Source organism: Mercenaria mercenaria, chromosome 4 (assembly GCF_021730395.1).
Source record: "Mercenaria mercenaria strain notata chromosome 4, MADL_Memer_1, whole genome shotgun sequence".
Lineage (NCBI taxonomy): Eukaryota > Metazoa > Mollusca > Bivalvia > Venerida > Veneridae > Mercenaria > Mercenaria mercenaria.
In genome coordinates, this window is record NC_069364.1 from 42,319,377 (window position 1) to 42,343,099 (window position 23,723).

At 35.1% G+C, this 23,723-nt stretch overlaps 2 protein-coding genes across 6 annotated transcripts in view; one reads left to right on the forward strand and one right to left on the reverse strand.

The window, feature by feature from the left end:
• The window catches only part of LOC123551548 (kinesin-like protein KIF25), a 53,651-nt gene extending 45,937 nt beyond the window's left edge, over positions 1–7,714 (reverse strand). For all 4 annotated transcript variants that reach the window (XM_045340569.2, XM_045340567.2, XM_045340568.2 and 1 more), the window contains exons 1-4: positions 7,553–7,714; positions 2,590–2,778; positions 1,476–1,718; positions 853–941 (exon numbers count right to left, since the gene is read on the reverse strand). In XM_045340569.2, the coding sequence (XP_045196504.2) occupies positions 853–941; positions 1,476–1,718; positions 2,590–2,778; positions 7,553–7,621 (590 nt within the window). In that variant the 5' untranslated portion in view covers positions 7,622–7,714. The remainder of the gene's footprint in view (positions 1–852; positions 942–1,475; positions 1,719–2,589; positions 2,779–7,552) is intronic.
• A 5,877-nt stretch (positions 7,715–13,591) lies between these two features.
• The window catches only part of LOC123551549 (centrosomal protein of 57 kDa-like), a 50,796-nt gene continuing 40,664 nt past the window's right edge, over positions 13,592–23,723 (forward strand). The window contains exon 1 of one of the 2 annotated variants that reach the window (XM_045340571.2): positions 13,592–13,721. In XM_045340571.2, the coding sequence (XP_045196506.2) occupies positions 13,689–13,721 (33 nt within the window). In that variant the 5' untranslated portion in view covers positions 13,592–13,688. The remainder of the gene's footprint in view (positions 13,722–23,723) is intronic. The other variant, XM_053541040.1, reaches the window with a different exon arrangement.

Here is a 23,723-nt window from a genome sequence, read left to right on the forward strand (position 1 = left end):
TAATTCAAATTCTTTCTGTCAAAGCTATAACCAGTTTTGAAGGGGCAAATGTGTTTCGTTCTTTTTTTTTAATTTTCCAGTATCCTGAATTCTGAGGTATTCAGAGTATTGGTTTAACACTATAGATAGAAAACCAGGATCAAAGAATCTATTTGGTTTGCGTAGGAATCCCATTTGCAGGGAAGTCAGTTTAGGGAGGCTCCATTTTAAATTTTTACTTGGGGAGTTATTCTTGTTCTTAGGAAGGTTCCATTGAAAGTTTGTACATAGGGAGGTATCCTTGTACCTAGGGAGATATCCTTGTACTTAGGAAGGTTCCATTATAAGTTTGTACATATGGAGGTATCCTTGTACGTAGGGAGATATCCTTGCACTTTGGTAGGTTCCGTTATAAGTTTGTACATAGGGAGGTATCCTTGTACCTAGGGAGATACCCTTGTACTTAGGAAAGTTCCATTGTAAGTTTGTACATAGGGAGGTATCCTTGTACTTGGGGAATATCCTTGTACTTTGGAAGGTTCCATTATAAGTTTGTACTTAGGGGGGTATCCTTGTACTGAGGGAGGTTCCATTATAAGTTTGTACTTAGGTAGGTATCCTTGTACTGAAGGAGGTTCCATTATAAGTTTGTACTTAGGGAGGTATCCTTGTACTGAGGGAGGTTCCATTATAAGTTTGTACTTAGGGAGGTATCCTTGTGCTAAGGAAGGTATTTTTGTACTGTGGGAGGTTCCATGTTATGTTCCTACTTTGCATGGTTCAACTACACTTAGGGAGATTACATCCTAACTTTGTACTAAAAGAGGTTCCATTCTACTCTTACAATCACATTTTATTCAATATGATACACACCTGCCCAACATTTTACTGTCCTCTCCTCCACTGTCAAAGTCCATGAGTGGTCGAACACGGCAATGAACACGTATATTACCCCTTAACTCCTGTAATAGAATTATATATATATTTAGAAACAAATAAAGTATCTCATCGAGAGCAAAAGAATTTCTCAAAAGAATAGCTATGTGTTTATGAAAATCATCTAATTTCTGAGCAAAAACTTCAAGAACAGTCATTTTGCGGGGACATTCCATTTTTTAGGATCAGACAACCAGAAAACAGCAGCAATTCTATGTAAAATACTTTTTGAGATATCTTTGGCACAAACTTTTAGGTCCTTAACGCTTGTTTTTGACTAAGTCAAGGGCCTTATCTCTGGTCTTACAGAGTGAAATTCTAAATAAAACCCTTTGAGCATAACTTCATGTCTGACAATTCTAGGAAATAAACACAACATAAATTTTGTCAGGTAAACGGATTGACAGGCAAAGGTAAATCTAAGTGCCACCCCACCCCACCCCTGAAACCCCCATTTTTTTTGAAAGGCACAAAAATAAACCAATTGTGACTTAAAAAACAGACTTAGGCCAACTTATTTATGACAGATTACAGCAGACTGATAATCTAACAATATTTACCATTAATAAATTATGCAGCTCCTGTCGTCGTTTCTTTTCTTTCGCATGCCTATCTGTCACATCTTGTAAAGCTTCCTGAAGATGACCTACTTGATCCTGCATGGTGGATAAACTTGACGTCTGGGAAGCAAACAGATGGCGATGACGCTGGATGACAGAGTTTGCATGTTTGATATCACTCTGTATTTGTACTGGCAGGTCAACGGCCACCCTCTGTAAAGCTGAGAGCTTTCTCTTGATTTGCTAAAACATTTAATTACATTTATTAGCTTACATGATTTATAAACATGGACAATTCCTTGAAGCATGTAATTTCTTATTATGTCAAAACAAATAACAAAAATAAAATACAGTTGAAACTCAATATCTCGAACTCGCTTATCTCAAAATTGTGGTAATCTCAAAGATATTTTCAAGTCCTGTCCCAAAAACACGTGCACAAAATATCATTTTAGACTGAATTTTAGTTATCTTGAAGTAAAAATCTTGATCCCTTGAAATTTGAGATTAGGCCTAAAAAAATAAAAATTCTTTGTTTCCGGTAACATGCTCAAAAAAATTAGGGTAGGTAAGTCGGAAATTTTTTTTTTTGGAAATTCTTTTTATTAAGGGAGACTTTTCGAAAATTATTTTTGTGTCAAAAAATGAATACAGATAAGGGGGTTATGCCTTTAGAGCATCAGTAAGTTGATTTCTAACATCACTGACCATGTTTTAAGCATAAAAAGTGCAGTTTTGCACAGTTTTGTGTAAAAGTTGAACAAATTATTCTCCAAAAACATTTAGGGTCGGGCCAAAAATCTAGGGTAGGTCGGGATACCGGAAACAAACAATTTTTTTTTTACGCCTTACCGAGTATCAACTGTATTTACACAACTGATTTGAAATTGCAAAAAACATATTCCTAAATTAAGCACATAAATTATGTATGTCTATACTGAAGCATAAGGAAATGAAAACTTTTTACTTTTTTTTTAAAAAGAATTTATGATTTTAACTTCTAAATTTGGAGTTCTTTGATCTGTAAATAGGGAATGGATGCTTTCACCAAACATATTTTATGAAATAAAAACGCCCTAATAACTTAGTTAAACACTGCTTAGTGACCCCATACCTCAAGTTCCTGTTTGAACTTTAGGGCCGACTCTATGACATTCTGACGGAATTTTGTCTCGCCATCATACGATAATTGCAGTCCAGAGACTTCCTCCCTGCTTGACTGCAGATTACTTCGCAACTGAGCAAGCTTCAAGTATAACATGGCATTTTCTGTCTCCAAGGAAATAATTCTCTCATTCTTGGCCTGCCATGAAAATAATGAGCTGCAGTGACAATAACCACCAAATAGTAATTCATAACTATACACAAAAACAGACATTTGTAATTTTGTATGTATATGAAATGATCACGCACTAATTTATGTGTGGTTCTGAATATATACATGAACTCAGAACATCAACAAAAGGCAAAATTCAAGACCATATATAGACCTAAATGATTAATGATGACCACCAAAAAACAATTTTACAAAACAGGTAGATCAGAAAGCAAGATTCTGCATGACAATACAACAGGGCTATTAGTGGCCCTGTGTCACACTCACCTGACCTTGAATATTCAACTTTGAATATATGTATGACAAATGAAATCTTGAATGGTAACAACTGTGTTTAGCATAAAACATAGAACATGTCAAAGGAACTGATTTGAACAAACATGAGAGAGGACCTTATAAGGTTTCTACAGACCAAGTTTAATGCATATCTGACAAGCTGTTCATCTGCAATATGTATTTAAAGATATGTCTAATTTTAGCTCTAGTAGCGTTTTAAAGGAGCTAAGTCTCCCATTTGAAAATATCTAAGACAAGACTTTATGAAGATGCTCCAGACCAAGTTTGGTGAAGATCCATCAAGCCTTCATGAGAATAAATTGTTTAAAGACAGTTCTATTTTGAGCTCAAGTGCCCCCACAAAAGGAACCAAGTAGCTCCATTAAAAAAAATTTAAGAGAAGACTTTACAAGGATACTACACACCAACTTTGGTGAAGATCCATCATGAGAAGACATCGTTTAACGCTTAGCCTTACATTTTGAGAAAAAAAATTCAGTCAACACCAAATCATACAAAAAAAGGATTATTTCACATGAAAATTAAACAGCATATAAAACATGTATTACTCCCCAAAACAATTGTCAGTTTACTGATAATATATACACTGAAGTCCAAAAGTCTGTAGTTTTTAGCAATTGTTTATCTTTATTTCTTTACAAATGGCATTCTTTTTTCAAGGGGGACAACTTTTTGAGAATATTTTAAGTACCAATCGTATGGGATAGTATACTGTAAAATCATTTAATTTTGTGGTTTTGGTCAAAATTAGCTCTCAAAGTGTCACTATTTGAACAGTATTAGGAGTGGACCTTATAAACAGACCAGACCAACAGACCAAGTTTGATGAAGACATTCTTTTTTACTGTAAATGCAAGACGATTGATTTTCATGTAAACCATACAATTAGACTGGAAATCACAATCATCTGTACTGACATATATATGATTTAAAATATGTGGGCCGGTGGTCTAGTGGTAACACGCTTGACTGTCAATCCAGAGGTCCAGGGTTCAAATCCCGGTCCAGGCACTGGAAATTTCTGAGATGCTCTTGAGTGTCTCCCACCTAACTTAGAGGCCTGTACTGGTTCTTCCCAGGAAAGACAGCTTCGCGTGTATCAGTGCTATACACCGGGCACGTTAAAGAACCAGACTGTCTATTCGCAAAAAGCTAGGCTAAGTTAGCCGGACAAGTCTGTACCTAAAAAGGATTTCTCTCTATCTGTTCTGGAGGCTTTATCTCACTCTGTCCCTCTGGTCAGACCGCTCTGTGTCTTTAGTAGTAGAAGATGAATTTCGCGCCCTGTGTGGCTGCGTTTGCTACATGTATATGTAAAGCACCTTTGCGCGTGTTTATCATGAAAAGGGCGCTGTATAAATAATAATAATAATAATAATAATAAAAAAAACCACCTCTTATCCTAATAAAACAAATGAAAAAAATAATAAAAAAAATTATCTTTTTGTAAAATTTGGTAACATTAAAAAACAAATAATACATTTTACATGCAAGTGTTTATGTATGAAGCTTCACTTCACACCATCAGGCAATACTTAGCAGATGCACAATCAGTGGAAAGCACACACATACATGTATAGCTTACAACTAAAGTATGCAAGATGTCAGCTCCAAAAATGGCCAAAAAAAGCACATAAATATACATGTATAATAATAGGTCAGACAGCCCTATATATAACTTATAACACTACAAGTTAGGTTTGTATGAATAAACAAGTTCCATTTCTTTTATCTATTTTATAAAAAGTCATGAATTCATTACTCTTTGTTTTTAAATAAATTCTGAAACATTAATATTAAACTACAAACAAGAGAGTCATGATGACTCTATATCGCTCAACTGTAAATCTAGCCGGTTTTGTGACTTAAGTTGTGTGTAAGTGTGGTTAAAATCAAATGCAAAATGTCACTGTTATCTTGTTCACTATATAAAAATTAACAAATTTTGGCTCTTTCAGGGGTCAACCAGGGGCCGTAACTCCGGAACCTATAATTGGATCTGACGAATTCATCATGGAATCCAAGATCTATTGATGTTAAAGATATTTTGCAAGTTTGTATCAAATCAAACCATTTATAAATGAAGTCTCTATATATGGCTGCAAAAGCTGTAACAGCAAATTTTGGCCCTTTAAAGGGCCATAACTCTGTGACCAATTAAAAGATCTGGCCAGTTTTCAAAAGGAACCTAGATATTACCATACATGTGATACGTCCCGGATTGTCCGGGATTGTCCCGGAAATTACATACTCGTCCCGGTGTCCCGGACAAGGTTGAAAAGTCCCGGAAAAAATAAAAATATAGGAACAAATAAAAATAATCAAAAAAAACTTGTTTTTTTGTCTATAAATTGTTCAATTTTACACAATTAACAGTCCGCGGTGTCACCTTGTTTATTCCTAATCAGTTTCATGCCCTCGAGCGGGACACGTGTTGATTAAGCTCGCTTTGATCACGCGACGATCTTTTGATGACACTGATTAAGTTACCGTCAGTTATTATGATGACCCTGATTAAGAACAGACAGGATTATGCAATCAATAACTGTTTTATGATACTTAAATTATGAAGAAAAGTCGTAAATCTCTTTGTTTTTAGCACGTTGGCGGTAAAGCTACATGTAGCCTTTATGGAAGAGATTATTGAAAACGGTCAATTAAATGATAATTATTTTAAAAGGTTGTAATCATTTAAGATATAGATCGATTGTCACACATATTCTAAATTAAAATGTTGAATGCCTTTGCCGACCGACCGATGAAAATTGACCCAACTCCATATATTTTATGTTGTCGATTTTTATCTACAAAATTTATTTTATTCCATTAAGAATTCAATTTAATTATTAGATAAATGTTTAAGCTTTAGAATAATACCAAATTAGCAAGAATCTAAATCACGATGACCTGGTTGATCCTTATAATCTACAGACGAATACCAATGTCACGGTGTATGTCCCGGACAAAAGGTAAAAATCCCGGAAATTTTAACTCAGAATCCCGGAAACGTTCTGAAAAATTATGGCATGTATGATATTACGCAAATACAAGTTGGGTGCAAGTTTGATAAAAATCGATTGAAAAATGTGGTCTCTATCATGTTCACAAGAAATTGTGGATGGATGGACAAAGGACGATCACAAAAGCTCACTTTGTCATTAAGTTACAGGTGGGCTAAAAAGTCCAAAAGAGCACAAGTACGTACACCAGCGCAGTACATAGGATGATAGTGTTATTAATTCATTTGTACCCAAATTAACAGCTAAAACAAGTGTTAAAGGTAAAGGTATTTTATTTACCAGTCCACTTTGTGAAACAATTAATATAATAATTAAGCTCTGTAGAGCTTTTGAGCGACCCTATTTCAAGAACAGTTAAAACCAATTATAATACCCCAGCAATTTGCTGGTACCCATTTACAGCTGGGTCAACGGTGGCAGTCCTGATAAAGTGCCTTGACCAAGGACACACCTAGTCCAAATAATTGTACTCGAGAGTTGAATATCGTTATATTATTTTGACTTGTCGATATCCGCCTCCGAGTACAAACCAGAAAAGGTAAAGAATGTGGTAGCACTGTCCTCTTCTTTGCGTAAGTAATACCCAATGGAATCCGTTGGGCAGGAAGTATGTTATAATAATGCAACGGATAAAAAAAAGAAATACATACACAGAAAGCCTGTAATTTTTCCTTTTCAATGATGTATATATTACCGAGATTTCTTGAGAAAAATTCAAACTATGGCAGTTAAAAAATTGCCAAGGTTTAACACGAGTGTACTACATATTGGAAAATGGCCGATCACCGGTGAACACATTACTACACAAAGCGTTTTCATTGGTCACGCCTCCGACCGCCATTACATGAAGACGATTGAAACGTTAGAGGTTTAAATTTTTTACAACAGAAATTCTTGATAAATATGTCAGGTTCTTATGTTTTTTATTTACTCTTTATGATTTAAAACAACAGGTAAGCAGTTAGGGCTAAAGAAAAATCGTGACTACTGATAAATCGTAATTTCAATAGACCACAGTTTCCACCACAGTTTTGATTGTTTCTGGTTGAGACCTCTAGGTAGACAACGTAAAATATCAAAATGTAAAATCGGTCTGCCCGAGGTCTCATTATTTAGACTAGGACACACCGCAATGAGAGTAGCCAGGATTAGAAGCTGGGGACTTCACCTCCGTAGGAAAGCGTCTTAGCCCTCTCAACCAATCCGCATTTCTTGTCATGTTTTATCAAAATGAAATCTGTCTAAAATGTCATAAAATTATCAATTTAGTTTTATTCTCTTTTAACAGATATTCAAGTTTTTATGAAGTTAAAGTTTGACTCCTGTTTCATATCTCATTTCATCAGACTTTATTCATGCATTGTCCGATTAAATTGTGCAATCCGTTTACTATCACAAGTTAAAAATATCCCTCTACAACTTACTCGCAAATCTCTCTCCAACTTTTTATTTTTCTCGACAAGGAAGTCTGATCTATCTATTCCAAGTGGCATTGTTTAAAATTGTTGCGTGTCTACATAAATGCAAAATAAAGTCAAAAGTCAAATTTTGGACTCATTTTTGTTTACATTGGTGTCAGAACACCAAATTTTGTTTTCAAAATTGAAGAGTAATGCTATACACACGTTACCTGGGAAACCATTTAACGATCAGGTAATAGTGACGTGTCTTTTCCCGTTGTTTTGTATTTGATTGACCGATTCCTTGTACTTTTCGACTTACTGCAGTGAAGCAAAATAGAAATAAATAGTAGGGTAAACTAATTACAGCGAGTCTTATATTTAGTTGTGTCTATCCATAAAAAATCATTGTTTGGAAGGATAAATTACACTTTGTTTAATTTATTTAAATATCTAAGTATAAATATTTGCACGAATAAATCTATACTATATCTATTTAGCTTTAAGGTTCATGTAAAGTGTTTTGAGGCTGCCCCTTGGGTGAATTTTCGTTTTATGTTTTTAGGCCTCATAGGCATTTGTTTTCCATAAATTGTATACCAAACTGTTCAGAAAGAGTAGAAGTGTATTTCAAAAGAGATTGTTTTGTTCGGTATACCAACTGTTCTCTTATATCACATGTGTACTTTTCCGTCCACATCCAGTTTTATACAAAATATCAAACTACTTTTTCAAAAATATTTTGACATTATGTCTATACTTATTGTGTGCCTAACATGTTTCTCCAGGTACTCCCAGTGCTAAAAATGTTACAAAACATTTACATTTCAAAACGTTGCAACAATTGCAAAATGAAAGTGAAAGCAGAGCTGTCAAAATGACAAAATACTCTTATATTTAAGAAAATATGTAAGATAACCATATATCATTGCTGGGAATACCTAGATAAATATGTTATAAACACAAACAAAACAAATTTAAAGAAAAAATACTTTTAAAAAAGAAGTCTAATATTTTACAAAACAAAATAGAACATTGACAGTCGAAGTACATGTAATATTAGACAAAATACTTATTCCCATTAAAGAACCTTAACTTTGCATAATGTATTACCTACTTCCTCTGAACAGTTCAGTGAATTTATAATAAATAGTAATGGCCTCTGAGAAATAAATTTCCAAAATTGAAATTAACCTGAGGGGTGGTCTCCAAACACTTTTGATGAACCTTAAACTTTTGGCGCATAATTCATTAAAACAAAGGGTGAAAGTTACACTTTTGGCCTACAGAAATGATGGTATGGAATTATAACATTTTCTGGCATATACCTATTACCTTGAATTTCAAGTTTCAATCAAAGGCAGTTCTTTAATTGATCTCAGACAACGAAAACATTTCTATTTGACATTGGGTCTAAATACATATGAAACATGCATGACAGAAATAAGGAACTAAACTGAAAATTAGTAGAAGAAAATTGTAAAGATTAACCACTATGACTAGCAACGTAACTAAATTCTTTGAGTTTTAGGATCAGAGTGAAAAAAGAGAAAAGATATTCTAGTTTAATGAAATAGTTTCTGAAAAGCGAAACTCGTTGAGTACAAATAATGAGAGTAAATTTGTCGAGCAATTTTCATGATAAGCGTCAAAACAGATCATTTACGGCAATAAGTATATCACTGTTATTTGTATACAATATCACAGTATCGTAAAATACAGCTGAGCTAATTTTTAATTACAAATTCTAACCTCATGTTTAAGAATAATCTTTAAACTGACATAAAATGAGTAGAAAAGTAGGAACCAGGTGTATCATCTTAGCGAGTTTATCCTGTTACACTTGTAAACAACAGAATAACATCAAAAATTCAAATGTCGTGAAATGGTGCAAATATTCTACTGAAAGTTTGATTTTATTTCATCAAATGCAACCTCCTCTCCCGTTTATTCTTTACCAAAATGTCAAAATACACTCACAATAAAATTTGAATGTATACTTTTACGACCGTCTCCAGGTCCATAACAAACTAAATCAAATAAAAATGTATCTATTTTCGGAAAGGTTTTAACAATGTAACATAAGCTAAGTATAACCTTCGTCTGCCAGTCCGCGACCAGATGGTTGTAGTATTGGTTCTGATAAAATAACTAGATCATTAGGTAACATACTATTAATTGTTTAAGGCAACAGTTCAGAATTAAATGATTGAGTGAATAAATTATCATAACGTATAGTGTCACGGTACAGACTTGGTCATGTTGGTGGAGAGTATGTATTAGACAGCCAGTTAGCTCAGTTGTTAGAGCACTCATCCTGTAAGCGAGGTGTCCCGGGTTCGAGCCCAGACTCACTGCACATTTGTTTTACCCTGTGACACTGGAGCGTGACATGCTTGCTTGGTCAGTCTTATGACGCTTGCAATATTATGTATTTCCGGTATTCGAGGACGAACTTCCACTTTGTGGGGAAATTTATTACGGTACGGGCTTGGTCATGTCGGGGAAAAATGTGTCAGACAGCTGGCTAGCTAATTCAGTAGAGCATTCGTCCTGCGAGTGGTTCCGGGTTCGAGCCCTGGACGGACTGCACATATTTCTTATCCTGTGACATATAGCGTATAATACAAGCAAGGAAATAATGTACACTTTATTGAAAACATGTAAATATTGACGATAATTGATAGGAGAACGCTGTGCTCTTTTTCATTATGAGCATCCAAAACTAAAAGTGGAATTACCCAGATTTGGAATTTACACATGCAAGGTAAAAATATAAAATAGCGATATATAAAAAACTGTCAGTAAGTGTATTGGTTGTTATTACATATTAAGCTACAGTGGAAACTGAAACATTAATATTTTCCATAAGTTTCATGCATGTCGTCGAGTTTAAAAGTTATTTAACGGCGATATTTTCAATTTTACTCAGGTTAAATAACAAATTATATCATTTATATAATAACTATAAGTATAATATGTGTATGAAATAAAAAGATTATTAGATTTGGATAAAAAACTATACACTCGATCTTTCGCGGAGTAATATTGCGCTCCTAAAATCATGCAATATTTCCACTGCAGAACTCATGCATATTTCAAGATACAAAACTAATATCCTATAATTATCAATATCATTTGTAAGACTGATGAAAAAAATCCCAAGTAATTTTTGTTAGTACTTACGTCTAAAGTCTTTATAATATATTTTGCATAAAGTTGACAATCCGCTGTGCATTCTATTACAGAGTCAGTGGTGTAGTGGTTAGCAGGTGTAGTGGTTAGCAGGTTGGACAACAACGCCAGCGACCCGAATTGCTTTCCCTGTCTTGGCCGATATCCCAACTAGTGTTCAGTGCTTGATGGTTTGTTTAAATTGGTACTGTGCCCAGCAGTATCGACCTAAACTGGATGCTGGGAGGTAAATATTATGACACCTGCCGTGAGCCAATTCAGATGGGGACTTTCGTCGACCAATATATTAAATAATAAACTTTACCTTTACCTTTTCTATCAATTATGTAATACAAGCATGTCCTTTCCTAATACCTTGATCACATTTTGATAATTAACTGTTCCTCTTCCAGATAATTTGTTAAGACAACAACAAAATCTATATGAAGATCCCTTGGAATCACGGAATGCAACCAAGCAAATATTTAGCAGCCTGTTCAAGACAGGTAAAGAGCAACACTTCTCACTCCCGCTAGCACCGGCTTAAGCAGAACTCTATTACACTGATATTGAATGGACTCCATGATCCCCAAGGAGCAGAAAATATAACAGCACTGAATCCAAGTACAGGGAGAAGTTTTGCAGTCGCCACACGGCACTTAAAGATTGATTTTGTGATAGTTAATAAAGTCTGGAAGAAGATACCTTGGAATCATAGAATGGAACCAAGCAAAATACATGTTATAGCATACTCGATTTGATTGGGTCTGTTCAGAAGAGGTAACAGAAAGTAAAAAATCCTTCACGCCCCCACCATCGGCTTTTTGATGGGGTTAGAGTAAGCCGGTGCTAGGGGGCGTGGGCAGTGTTGCATTTTCCATTACTGCTCATAAACAGACTTTTTTTGCTTTGTTCTCGGTGCTTCCGAGGGATCTACTTTCCAGATTTTATTTACACTTGTTAGGTCATGTGGTGACTTTTCCCGTTTGTGATGATGGAGGAAAAACATAGGAGCCCTTCCAATTATCGTTTTTGGCGTGGACGAGCACCATAATAGAACCACTGACCTTCCGCACATTTATTTCGGACGTCACATTACAATTACATTTTACAAATAGGAAAATGTATTACAAGTATGAAAGGGATTAGAACAAAAGAAATCTAATCTGTAACTTAATTGGGTGGCTTCATCTCATGAAAAATTATAAACCCCAATTGAAATCGAAACCGCCTCGATAGCCTAGTGGTAGAGCGTCCACTTTGAGTGCGGGAGGTTGTGGGTTCGATCCCCGGCCGCGTCATACCAAAGACCTGAAAAATGGTACCAGCAGGTCCCTTGCTTGGCGCTCAGCATTAAAAGAGAAACTGGTCTCTTCTCTTATACCCTCGTGGCGATGGATTCCATCAGGAATGAGGTATCGAGAGTGATTAATATAAGTTGTAGAACTTCCTTCACAATCGACCTAAAATAAATTATGTATAAACTAAATCAAGGTTTCGAACCCACATCAGTGGAGGAACTAGTGATTTAAAGTCTGCAGCCACAGAGGCCCTTTTAGATAGCAAGTAGAATTTTGAGTTAACGAGTCGCAATCTCGAATTACTCTGGTTGAAATATTGAGTAATGTCGGAAGTAAAAATATATATAAAACATCTATCTGAAAACAAATCGTAAAACCAAACAAAACTTGTTCGTGCAAAAATGACTGAGTCAAGTTGGCTGTGTCTATTTTCTTTTAAAAGAATCAGAAATATTACCAGAGACATTTGGTCTTCCATACTTGAATACCAATGACATTTTTCCCAGTTAAACATATAAACAAGCCGCACATCACTTTGGTAATTACAATATTTTTTCCTTACAACGAACATATTATTTAGCTATTCATAGACTAAAATCAATTACAATTGAAAATGTTGCAAATAAATAATATGAAAAATGTTTGATACTCTAGATCTTTGGCTATAGGAAGCAGATTTTGGTCAACATAAGGCGGACATATAACCTAAAACGACGTTCAGACGAAAAAATGGCACCAAACGAGTCAAAATTCAAGAGAAATGTAATGTAGTTGACAGAAATTAATCAGATATAAAACGCAAGCTAAGCAACAAAAAAAAAGTGCTTTATGCTGGTTTATCTGCAAGCCCATAACTTTCCTAATTAGCTTTATATTTCAAAGCATTTCCGAGTCTGTAAATTGTTTTTTAAGATAATTCATTTCATTTTTTTGTTTTTTCATAATATACTATCACATTGAAAAAAGGGAATCAACCATGTGGTGTTCGAAATAAAATACGTTGGCAATTACATATTACTGGGTTTTGCCAACAGATATGGATCAGTAGAACAAAATTCTGTAAACAACCCTCGTAAGATATCATGTCTAAATTTAGTTTATATAATTTGATTTAAGCATTGATTTTAAAGAAAAATTGCATTGCATTGACTTCTATTGCTGAACTATGGAAATAATTTTATTGACTTAATGAGAATTATTGTTGATGAGAATTTCCTTAAATGCAATCATTTTTCAATAATCAACAGAGAATATTTAAAAAATAAAAAAGTTTGCCATAAATCTAGACGTGTACTGCTTGAAGATATCTCAGTTTAGACACAATTATCTTACTGGTACAGTAAACGATTGCTTGGGGGTAACATGTAGATGTAGATTGGCAATATTACCGTGCGGAGGTTAATTGTTTTAATTCACAAGGTCACTTAGTTCAAATGAACTTGGATGGATACAGTAATTAACGCCAAAAAATTAACAAAAACGTGAAAATTAATATCAGTAAGGTAACGTTGTCAGTAGGTAGCACATTTTATAGATTCCCATTTACCGTAATTATAGCCAATATTTTTGTTTTGTATGAACGACCAATCAAATCGTTTGTAACATTTGGCTTCCGGCGGGGATATGAAAATGAAAATAGATTGAAAAACAAGGAAAAATAGCGATTGTCATAAAACAATGCATCCATGAACAATATGGATCATGAATTCCCAGAAAATGTAAGATCTTTTTTATTCCAAACAATTTTCTGTATCGAAATGAATTCACCGGAATTCAGTTTTTGCTAAATATCGTAAAAAATGAAGGTAAATTCGTGTCACATCATGTAAACAAACCAAGGGAATTAATTTAAACATGTAGGAATAAACATTAGAATGAATTGGGGACACTTCCAATTTAGCGGTTCCCGGTCGGAAGTATGTCTTGACGTCTTGTTACTTTAAGGGCTGCCGACCCACATCCCCACTTTTTCCATCAGTGCTACTGGCCCCATACCAGCACTGTGTTATTTTAACAAAAATTTAAACACAACCCTCCGAAAATAAATAGTCAAAGTCAGTGGGGACAGCTAAAATGGAAACTACCCATAAATTGTTCTTTGTGTTTAATATAAAATTTAGCCACTTAAGATCCATTTTGACACAATTAAAACTGTTTCCATATTTTCACTCCACTCGAGACATATTTTCCACAAGACGTATATATGTTACGCGCATATAGCCAATCTGCGCATTTGGTAAATCGTGCAGCGCAAATAACCAATTTGTTATCTGTGCAACGATTTGTAAATCGGGCAACCTTATATATTTCTTATATGCGCAGGGTAACTGTCTTGCGCGTTTGGTAAATGAGTCTGCGCTTTTAACATATGGATGATATCTCCCGATAAAATTGAATAACATTAGAGGGTTAGACTTCTAGGCCTACACTAAACTGTTTAATTTTAAACACCGGGTCCCACTTCTCTGATACAGCGGTGGTAAAGCAATTAACCTAGATTAGACTGTAGGGCTGGGCTTATCTGACAGTGATTGCTGATAACTTTACAATGTTTGTAAACAGAAACACGTGTTTGAGCAGACAGAAATTTAGTACAATTCGGAATCATTATATAAATGCAGTCAATACACATTAACCTGTACAGTTTGAATGTACTGATGATGTTCATTAATAATGACCAACAATGGATGCCTCTAGACTTACAATTTATTGTAAATGATAATTACTTACTTTATACCTACCAACTCATGTTAAATCTAGCCCCAGTCTCAGTATCTTTAGAGAGAGGCTGGCGGTGGTCAGTACACTACAGGCAGCGCGTAGTCTACATAAATCACCCGACCTCGGTGTTCGTTTTTTAATTTGGGTGTCAAATTGCGGTGGTCGGACACCCGTTTGACCACCACGGTCAATTAAACACGATCGTTACAGTACCGTCGAATAAGTGATCGCGGTGGTTTTCCGGTGTCCGTTGCGGTGGAATTGCGGTGGTCACGGGGTTAAAATTTATAGGAAATTAATATTTTATAAAATAAAAAAAAGAATAGTTCAAGATAAATTAAGTGCATTCTACAAATGTATTTAATTGCCTTTAAAAAAAATATTAATAATTTCTTTTTTATTCAGGTACGGTATATTACAAGCGTGCGTATTGGAGTTAAGCAGCCGCCGTGAAATGTAAACATTCACAGTTTAACGTGCATTCAATTAATGTGTCTTCATTTGCATACTTTTTAATAGATCTATATATATTTGAATTATGTACATTTAGTACAATTTCGTTCTAATTGTAAATCTTTCACGGCTGCTGCTATTTGACAGTTTCGTTATCATGTTTGAGTTTTCATATATTTTTAAGTTTGTTTCATTCAACTGTTTTCGCATGTTTGAATTTATAATTCCTTTATCATTGTTTGCATGTCTGAGTTTTCATTCAATTTCAGTTCGTTTACGCACGTTAATTATTTAAAGGTTGTTTCATCATGATACTCAAATCCAGTGCTTCGTTATGATACTAAAATTCAGGTTAATTACATAAAATTAGACCTCAATTTAAATCCTACTTAAATGCATTAAAAGTTTGTCGTTCTTAACCGGAAAATATAATATACACAATTTATTCCCTAAATTAACAGCTGTAAATATTTACGAATTTGATTTAATCGAACTATATTAAATTTAATTATTGCTTTTGATAATGCAACACGTAAATACCTGCGTATTATAATTATATGCTTTTTGATCAAACAATATTTACAGTGCATCTGTTGTCTTGAAAACTGTAGTGTTCTGTTCATTCACACCTGTTTTAGACTAATTGCTTTTTTACTGATTCATGTTCGGTAATCCAGGGGTCCAGGCATGACCCCCCTCCACCACTAGTTCTAAAATTTCGGCAAGATGTATTCTTTAGAGGAATTTCAAGCAAGAAATTTATTTAAGCCACGCCCATTGAACGGAAAAAATGTTGCCTTAAATTACTCAAAAGAAGGCATTTTGCCGAACATTTATATTATACATGGAGCTTCAACATTTTCACACAATTCTATAATCCCCTTGGAAGGATATTTCAATGCATACCTGATATACAAATGTAAAGGTATAGAAGTCCATGGTATCGGCGAAAGCAGTCCACTGAGAATTACGTCTTGAGATAGGGAGAGAATGCAGTATTGGGGTTTTGGAGAATGATAACAGTAGTAAGCATAATTATATTAAACACACAAAAAAAGAAGTAGAAATGCTTTATTGTAATTATAGACAGACATATGTAATGTATACATGAAAACTACAGAATTTATTCAATACCTAACAACTGTGTTTGGCGGTTTTAATACAACAAAGATCAAACTAAAACTACAGTAGCAAAACATATATACAAAACATGGAGCTAGTGGGTCTTTGTAAGTAAAGCAAAAATCGGAGTACTCTATTTTAGTTATTTTTTTGGATAAAAAACGACATGTATATACATTAAGAAGAACACAGATTCATTTAAACGCAACTTTGTACAATGCTGTTTCTTTCGAAAGTCTCATATTTCTCACAGGTTCATATATGACACAAAGTCGTCGGACACGTACGAAAAGTTTATATCTGGCATGCTGAGTGCTGGACTTTGTTCTTGATTGCACGTCGTTGACTGCTTTTTCTGTTTACGTTCTTGTCTGCTCACACGGCGTAAAAGTTCGTTAACCTTAGGAACTACAACATCCTTCCACAGTCTTTGGTCTTTCACCTCCGGATAGAACGTACACACATACTGCTGCACAACAACCTTCCTTTCCTCGCACAGCTCTTTCTTATTTAGATTTCCCCCGCCATTCCAAACTGTACATATATCGTAAGTTCGTCACTCCAAAAAGTTCTGGATAGAGACGCTGCACTAGATGTGCCGCCATGTTCCCAGGTCCAGATGACGCCTTGTGAAGGTCTCGAAGGTCCTCAATTGGAATATGGTGTTGAGCTGGCACTTCCTGATCGTCGGTGCTTGTAGGCCTAACGGTGTTGTTGTTGATATTCATATCTTCCAGCTTACACGCGATGCTCTCTAGCAGAGCCCTCATTACTTTTACTTCCCCCTCCATCTCCCTTCGTTCGCGTCTCTCGGCTTCGAAAAGCTTTCGTAAGTTAATCTGTTCCGCTGCCATAGACCTAACGGATGCCTCCAATGCCAACAAGTTGCTCTGGAGTGGTCCAAATCCCGTTGGACGGCCTGTTCTGCTTATGAATCCAGGACGTGATGTTGTTGGAGTGTCGCCTGAAGGCACAGCATCCACGGCAGGTTCGACTGACGTCGGCGATGCTGCTTGCGTCGATATTTCTGTGCTCACGACGGATGACGAGATGGCTGGTACAACCGTCAGTGCTGATGAAGACATGGCTGTTGTCACGGCGGATGTAGTAACGGCCTGTACCCCTGTCGTTGCTGCGCTGACCGGAGATGATGTCGACACTGTGATTGACCCACCGCTCACAGTTACAGTTGTCTCTGGGTAAAACCCAGGTGGAGATACAACCCGTATCACACTGGCGGGCTGTCTCGGCTTTGGAGTCTGAAAGAAAGGAAGATAAGCTGCATGTCAGTCTTGATTAAAATGCGTTTTACAGTTTCAGAAAATTTATATTTTATTTTACATGTAAATAAATTTCTGTTCAAACGTATAAACGTACACTACGCTTAAGCAATGGTACCAATTAACGTCATTCAGCCAAACTACCCGTTTCAACTGGCGCGTCACATTTGTTCGAATTAATTAAGAGAACACTTATTGTCCCCTTATGCAAATTCGAAATTCTCGCGTGTTTACATTTGTCACTTACACCAGAAACTTTGCTGCTGTCTCTAATTTTTAACTAAAATTATTATGTGACAAGACTGCTTTATGCAAGAAAGAAATGACTTTTACACTTAACTACTGTGAAAATATATGTAGACTTGTCACTACGTAATTACCTTTGTTTCGTCGTAGCAACGGATGTTGCAACGGATGTTGCGGTATGTGCGACAGGCTCGCGTTGTAACTTCTTGCATTCTGCCTTCATCTCCTTCTCACTGCCCGCTGCGATCACCACCGCTGTGTCAACCTCGTCCTTCCTTCCCCACTGAACCTTATAAACTCCGTCTACCATAATCTGAAACACAAAACGAAATTAATTTTATTATACATCAGAGGCTGATAGCGAATCTTTCTTTATAAAAGAGCAATTTTATTTTTAAAATGACTTTAATCCACTTAAGCAAAAAGCGATAGCGCTTTGATAACTCTTATCTCGAACAGTGATCAAGTCACAAGACATAATCTCTTACATGCTTGATTGTCTGCGTGCATTCAATGATAAATGATAAATGAATAAAATTCTTTATTCGGAAATGTGAATGTAATGACTGATGTTTTTCTTTAAGATAGTTCTGCATGTTTGAATCTAAGACTGAATGACAAGGACAGATCTATCAAGTTACCAAAGTCTACCAAATCTATTCAATAATTTCATTGCACATCTTTTAATAATATCATGTATTGCTATTAAAAAAATCAAAGTATACATGTATATATACATGTTTATACGTACAAAGATATAGAATTGTATAGGATTAGCTAGCTATAAGTAAAAAGCCGTATAAAATAGTTAACTATGATTTTAAATGTAGGCAGCTACGATAAAACCTAACAGATCTTATGAAATTTAATAAGGTACATTATATACAATGGGCACAATATCTACACATCTGTTTAATTCACTGAGCATCAAATTAACAGAACAGAACATTTTATATACGAGATTTTTGTGGTTGTTCCATAGTTGAATCTTATTTATAATTGTAACACTTTACAAGGTGCGTATAATAATAATAAAATAAAAAGCTACAAATCATAGCCAATATCTTGTCAATTTTCTTTTAATTCTAATACACTGATACAATCCGCAACTTTGACATAAATCACGCGTTTAATTTCAAATACTTATGTCATACATAAAATTTAATAAATCTGGTATAATAATAATACATCAGCACGTGTCACGATGTTACACCTTTCATTCATACATGCCGTGATTAGGGATGGCAACATACATGTTACTTTAGAATTTAATTGACATAATTTAAATGCTAATATCTTGCCAATCAATACGCTGTCCCATGCCACGATGATATACATACATGTATACAAGAAACAGGGTGCTACTTGACCAAAATGACACTTTTAAAAATCTTAAATTCAAATTCAACCATTGTTGACAACACACACGGCTGTCAAATTGACAATACACATTATGCAATACACATAGTATTTGTACTAATAGACAATACACATGGGTGTCAAACTTGACACCTGTATTATAAGTACACGGATCATGCCCACTCACTTCAGAAATCTTTATAATTTGAACAAGTGATTGCTAGCAATACATAGTTATTCAAGAGAAAATGAGTAAAAATCGTCGAGTTAATCACAGTGTTAAATTAAAAATCATTGACTTGTATAAGTCAGGCAAACGAAATTTCAGGAAAAAACGATTGACGATTTTATATTTAACCTTCACTCTTTAATAGTATACGCATGTGCGTCAGGCGTCTACAAAATTTTCAATAACATGTTCGTCTGCAAAATTACAATGTGTTTGATGCAGAAACTTGGCCAAATCAACTGTAGGCCTATATATTTCTTAAAAAATGTTGTTGTTTTTTAATATTCATGAAATTTTGCATAATTCAACTCTAAAATATTAGACAGTTCCTAACTAAGTTTTAATAAAATCAAAGAACAGGTTTTTAAGATACAGTCGATCAACTGACACAATCACAATTTCAAAAGTTGCAAAAATACCGCCAGTGCCGACGAAAATGTCAAAATGTGCTCATATTTAACTGATATACGTCGGGTTGGTTTAATTAGAATAACATTTTGTATTCAAAATCGAAATAATGCAAAATAGATATGTACAAATGAATATTAAATAAAACAATGATTTCCTGCGATACACGCTGCAAGTCAATTATTCGCCTATAGAAAAAGTGCGACTGTTCAAAATCAAAAATGCTTTACACGGGTTGTGAATTGACATTAAGCAAAAACTGAAGTACTCACCTCTTCATCGGTGCGGAAAAATCCACGAGTCCTGACCTGGGTCTTATTATCACACTGGTAACGTACCACAAAGTGCGTACACTGTTTTGTCAACTGTCTGATACTCATTGTCACAGAATCTCGTAATCACAAAAACAAAATAACTGTATAATAATGAACTATTTGCACTATATAGTTAATCCAATTATTATATTTTCACTATATGATTAATCCAGTAATACTGTCACAGTGTGGGTTGTAAATAATGAAATGTAGGGAGCATAATAACATCTGGTGCTTATATTGCCAAAAGCTGTACCAGAAAAACAAAAGATTTACAGATCAAGAGATTCTCACCCACTCACTGAACAAAGATACCGGCTTCAATTATTACTAATTATATGACAGTTTGAACACGTACAATAAGAATCCTTTATTTTGAAAATACACCTCCTTCAATCAAGTTCAATTAGATACCAGTTTGTGCACGTGAGATATTCACACCCACACACTGAGCAAAGCTACCGACTTCCAACTTAAATTAAGATAAATTGCACGTGCGAGTAACGCCCAGTAATTGAGTAAATCGTGTACCAATTAATTACCAACTGTTAGAGAATAGGTACCGACTTAATTACTGCAAAAAACACGAATCTTTGAAATACTTTCGCACATGATATAAATTAGATATATGAATTATGTATTATGCGGAAGTGTTGAAGATTCATATATATAACTTCCACACCCAACACCTAATTCTTGAAATTATTTTTGTTTGTTGAATTATCATAAAAATATTTTCAATGTGTGTCCAAGGCCGAAGTCCGTATGGGGTCTTCCTCCACCAGCAAAGCTGGAAAGTCGCTATATGACCTATAGCCTAATTGTGTCGGTGCGTCGTAACCCCTCCCCCCCCCCCCCGCCCCAACCCCCCCCACACACAAAAAAAAGTCCATCCCGTTTTGTACATGTAATTTGTCAAATTCTCAGCAGTAAACATGAGGGGTCCTGTATTCTTTTTTATTTATCTTTATTTTACAAACATATAATATGTGTATAATGAAGAGATTTTTTTTTTGAGAAACAAATATCCAAAATAATGCTTACACTTCCTAATTATTATAATGTACATATATATATACCTAAAACAAACGTGATATATGAAAATGGTGTAGTATTTGTAATAACAGTATAAAGTCTCTCGTATCTCTTACTTGGCCATTTACATTATATTTTCTGTGCAGTATTTTATATGTTTATGTAAACTGATTCATGTTAATGGATGAGAATCAAATCAAATAATGCAATCTTCTGATGATCTATTCTGCTTTTCTACTCTGACATCGACGAAGACTTGAAATACATTTTCTGTTTACTATTTCCATCAGAACCTGAAATTTATCTATAAATGTTGATGACACAAAATTTATGTATACATGTATGAGAAATGCTAATTCCTTTAGAACCTGAAAATCTAACGAGTACGTATTATTTGAGGTTTGCTATAAATAGTGCACGTGACGTGTAGGTATGCTACATTTATGTTTGAAAACAGTGTCGATTGAATGCGTTGAATTCTCGAAACAAAAACATCGGACTTTGTATTAGGAATGTGATTAAATAAAACATGAACAAATCAATCATAAAATCCGTGAAAATGTACATACATGAACAACTGTTACCATAACGGAAACAAGTTACGTTTTAAACAATGAAACGTACAACAAACAAACTGATTTTCTTTGTGATACGTACGCTATCATCTAAACTATAATTGAAGATTGAATTTTTTTTAGGAAATATAAATGTACATGTACATGGATCGTAAAAATCATAGTGGAAAATAAATGTACAGGTAAATTGGTGACCGCGCCGGCCACCTCGATGTCGCCGTGATGACCACCGAGGTCAGCGTGGACATCCCGTTTCAAAGTGACCGCGGTGTTAATGGCTCTGAACACCCGACCTCGATGGTCATTTTGTAGCGGACACTCCGCTGTTGACCACCGCTGCGGGTGTTCAAATGTAGACTGCGCGCTGCCTGTAGTGTATGTAATTCTGTTGCCTCTGTCCCATTTTAACTGTAGCATACTGTCTTTTTTAGCTTTTATTCTTTTAACATTGTAACATATCAGTTCTTTAACAACTGTTTCTCTGACAGCGCCGCCCAGTGATAGTCGGAAATCGACGGTTGGGTGAAAGATGTAGATGTAGATAACTGCAACAGTCTGATGTGAAAACTTGCATAAGAGATGGGTATATCCAAAGTGTAGTATTCAGGAATGATAATTATATAATCCATTTTCCATACCAATGATTGATTACAAAAAAAGTTTTAATATAACACTTTCTAAACTTTGAAAGTCTTGAAAATAGATTAACAATGTTACTTTATTTTTGTTGTTGTTGTTGTTGTTTTCTTGTGTTTTTTTTGTTGTTGCTTTTTTTTTGTTTATTTTTGTTTTGTGAATTTATCGCCTGCGTCGTCTGTTTTCAAAAATTGATTTGATATAACAGTCCCAAATGTTTGTTCTGTATCTGTAACCTACAGCTTTGTAATTTTTCTTTCCCTTTTGTCTTCGTGGTGCCCGGTCGTCCCTTGGGTTCCAAATGGAAGTAAAGTCCCTATCAACATTTTCGTTCCAGTGTAGAACTGCAAGTTGTGATCTCATATTGTACTGCATGTCACTAAAAGCTATCCTTTTATCTTGAAATATGTTCATAACATTGTTAAAACTTTCAACATATGATGTATTTCGGCTCAGCAGATAATCCTCTGGGCTTTTATAAATCACAGAACTTTGGATGCAGTCTTAAGCATTCTTTCTGCTTTTGGGTTGGTCAGTACTTCCCTGGATGGTTCATAATTCTTGTCTTTTTACACCTGGAAGAGTTGGAACAATTTTCATGTTCATTTTTATAGTGTTTTACCACATTGTCCAAGCTATTACGCAGCTGCTCTGGGTTTTCATGGCAGTTTTTCATTGCCCAGTGTACGTGGGTAGCCACTGGCTCTGCCTTGTCCTCCAACTGTCTTGACCATGTTACTCCTTCCTTATACTGTGGACCTGTGGAAATTGTTTTGAGGGCTTTTTTCATTGATTTCACGCCATGCCAAGAATCATTTTGATTTTTTGTGAAAGCCGTGTTTTTCACAAATTTATTCACCGCCATGTTCCGGTCATGTGTATGTACTCTGATAGATACATCTTTAGATGCAAAGTAATTGTATATTTTTTTGCGTTCCTTTCATTTCATGACACTGTGACACCCTGTCATCGGCTTTTGTAATGTGCTCACATTTCAAAACCTTGTGTGTCTTTTCACCTACTGCAACAACACTTGTGTCCTTGGCATTTTTTCTCCATCCATGTCTAGCATCACTCATGATTTCAATACCATCTAAGTCTTCATAAGATCCAATTTCTTCTAACAATGCCTCTTCGATCGACTTGTCATGGGCATTCTGAACACTTCCTTGGTACTTCTGATTAAATGATTTTCTTTTATTTCTGGAAACACACCCCATTCCTGCTGCATTTGCAAAACGAGTGTAATGTACTGGCAACATTCCACTGCACATCAAGGCATGACATACCCTATGGTTAGCCAGAAATTCCTTGTTAGGTAGGTATGGTGATGATGACCAAG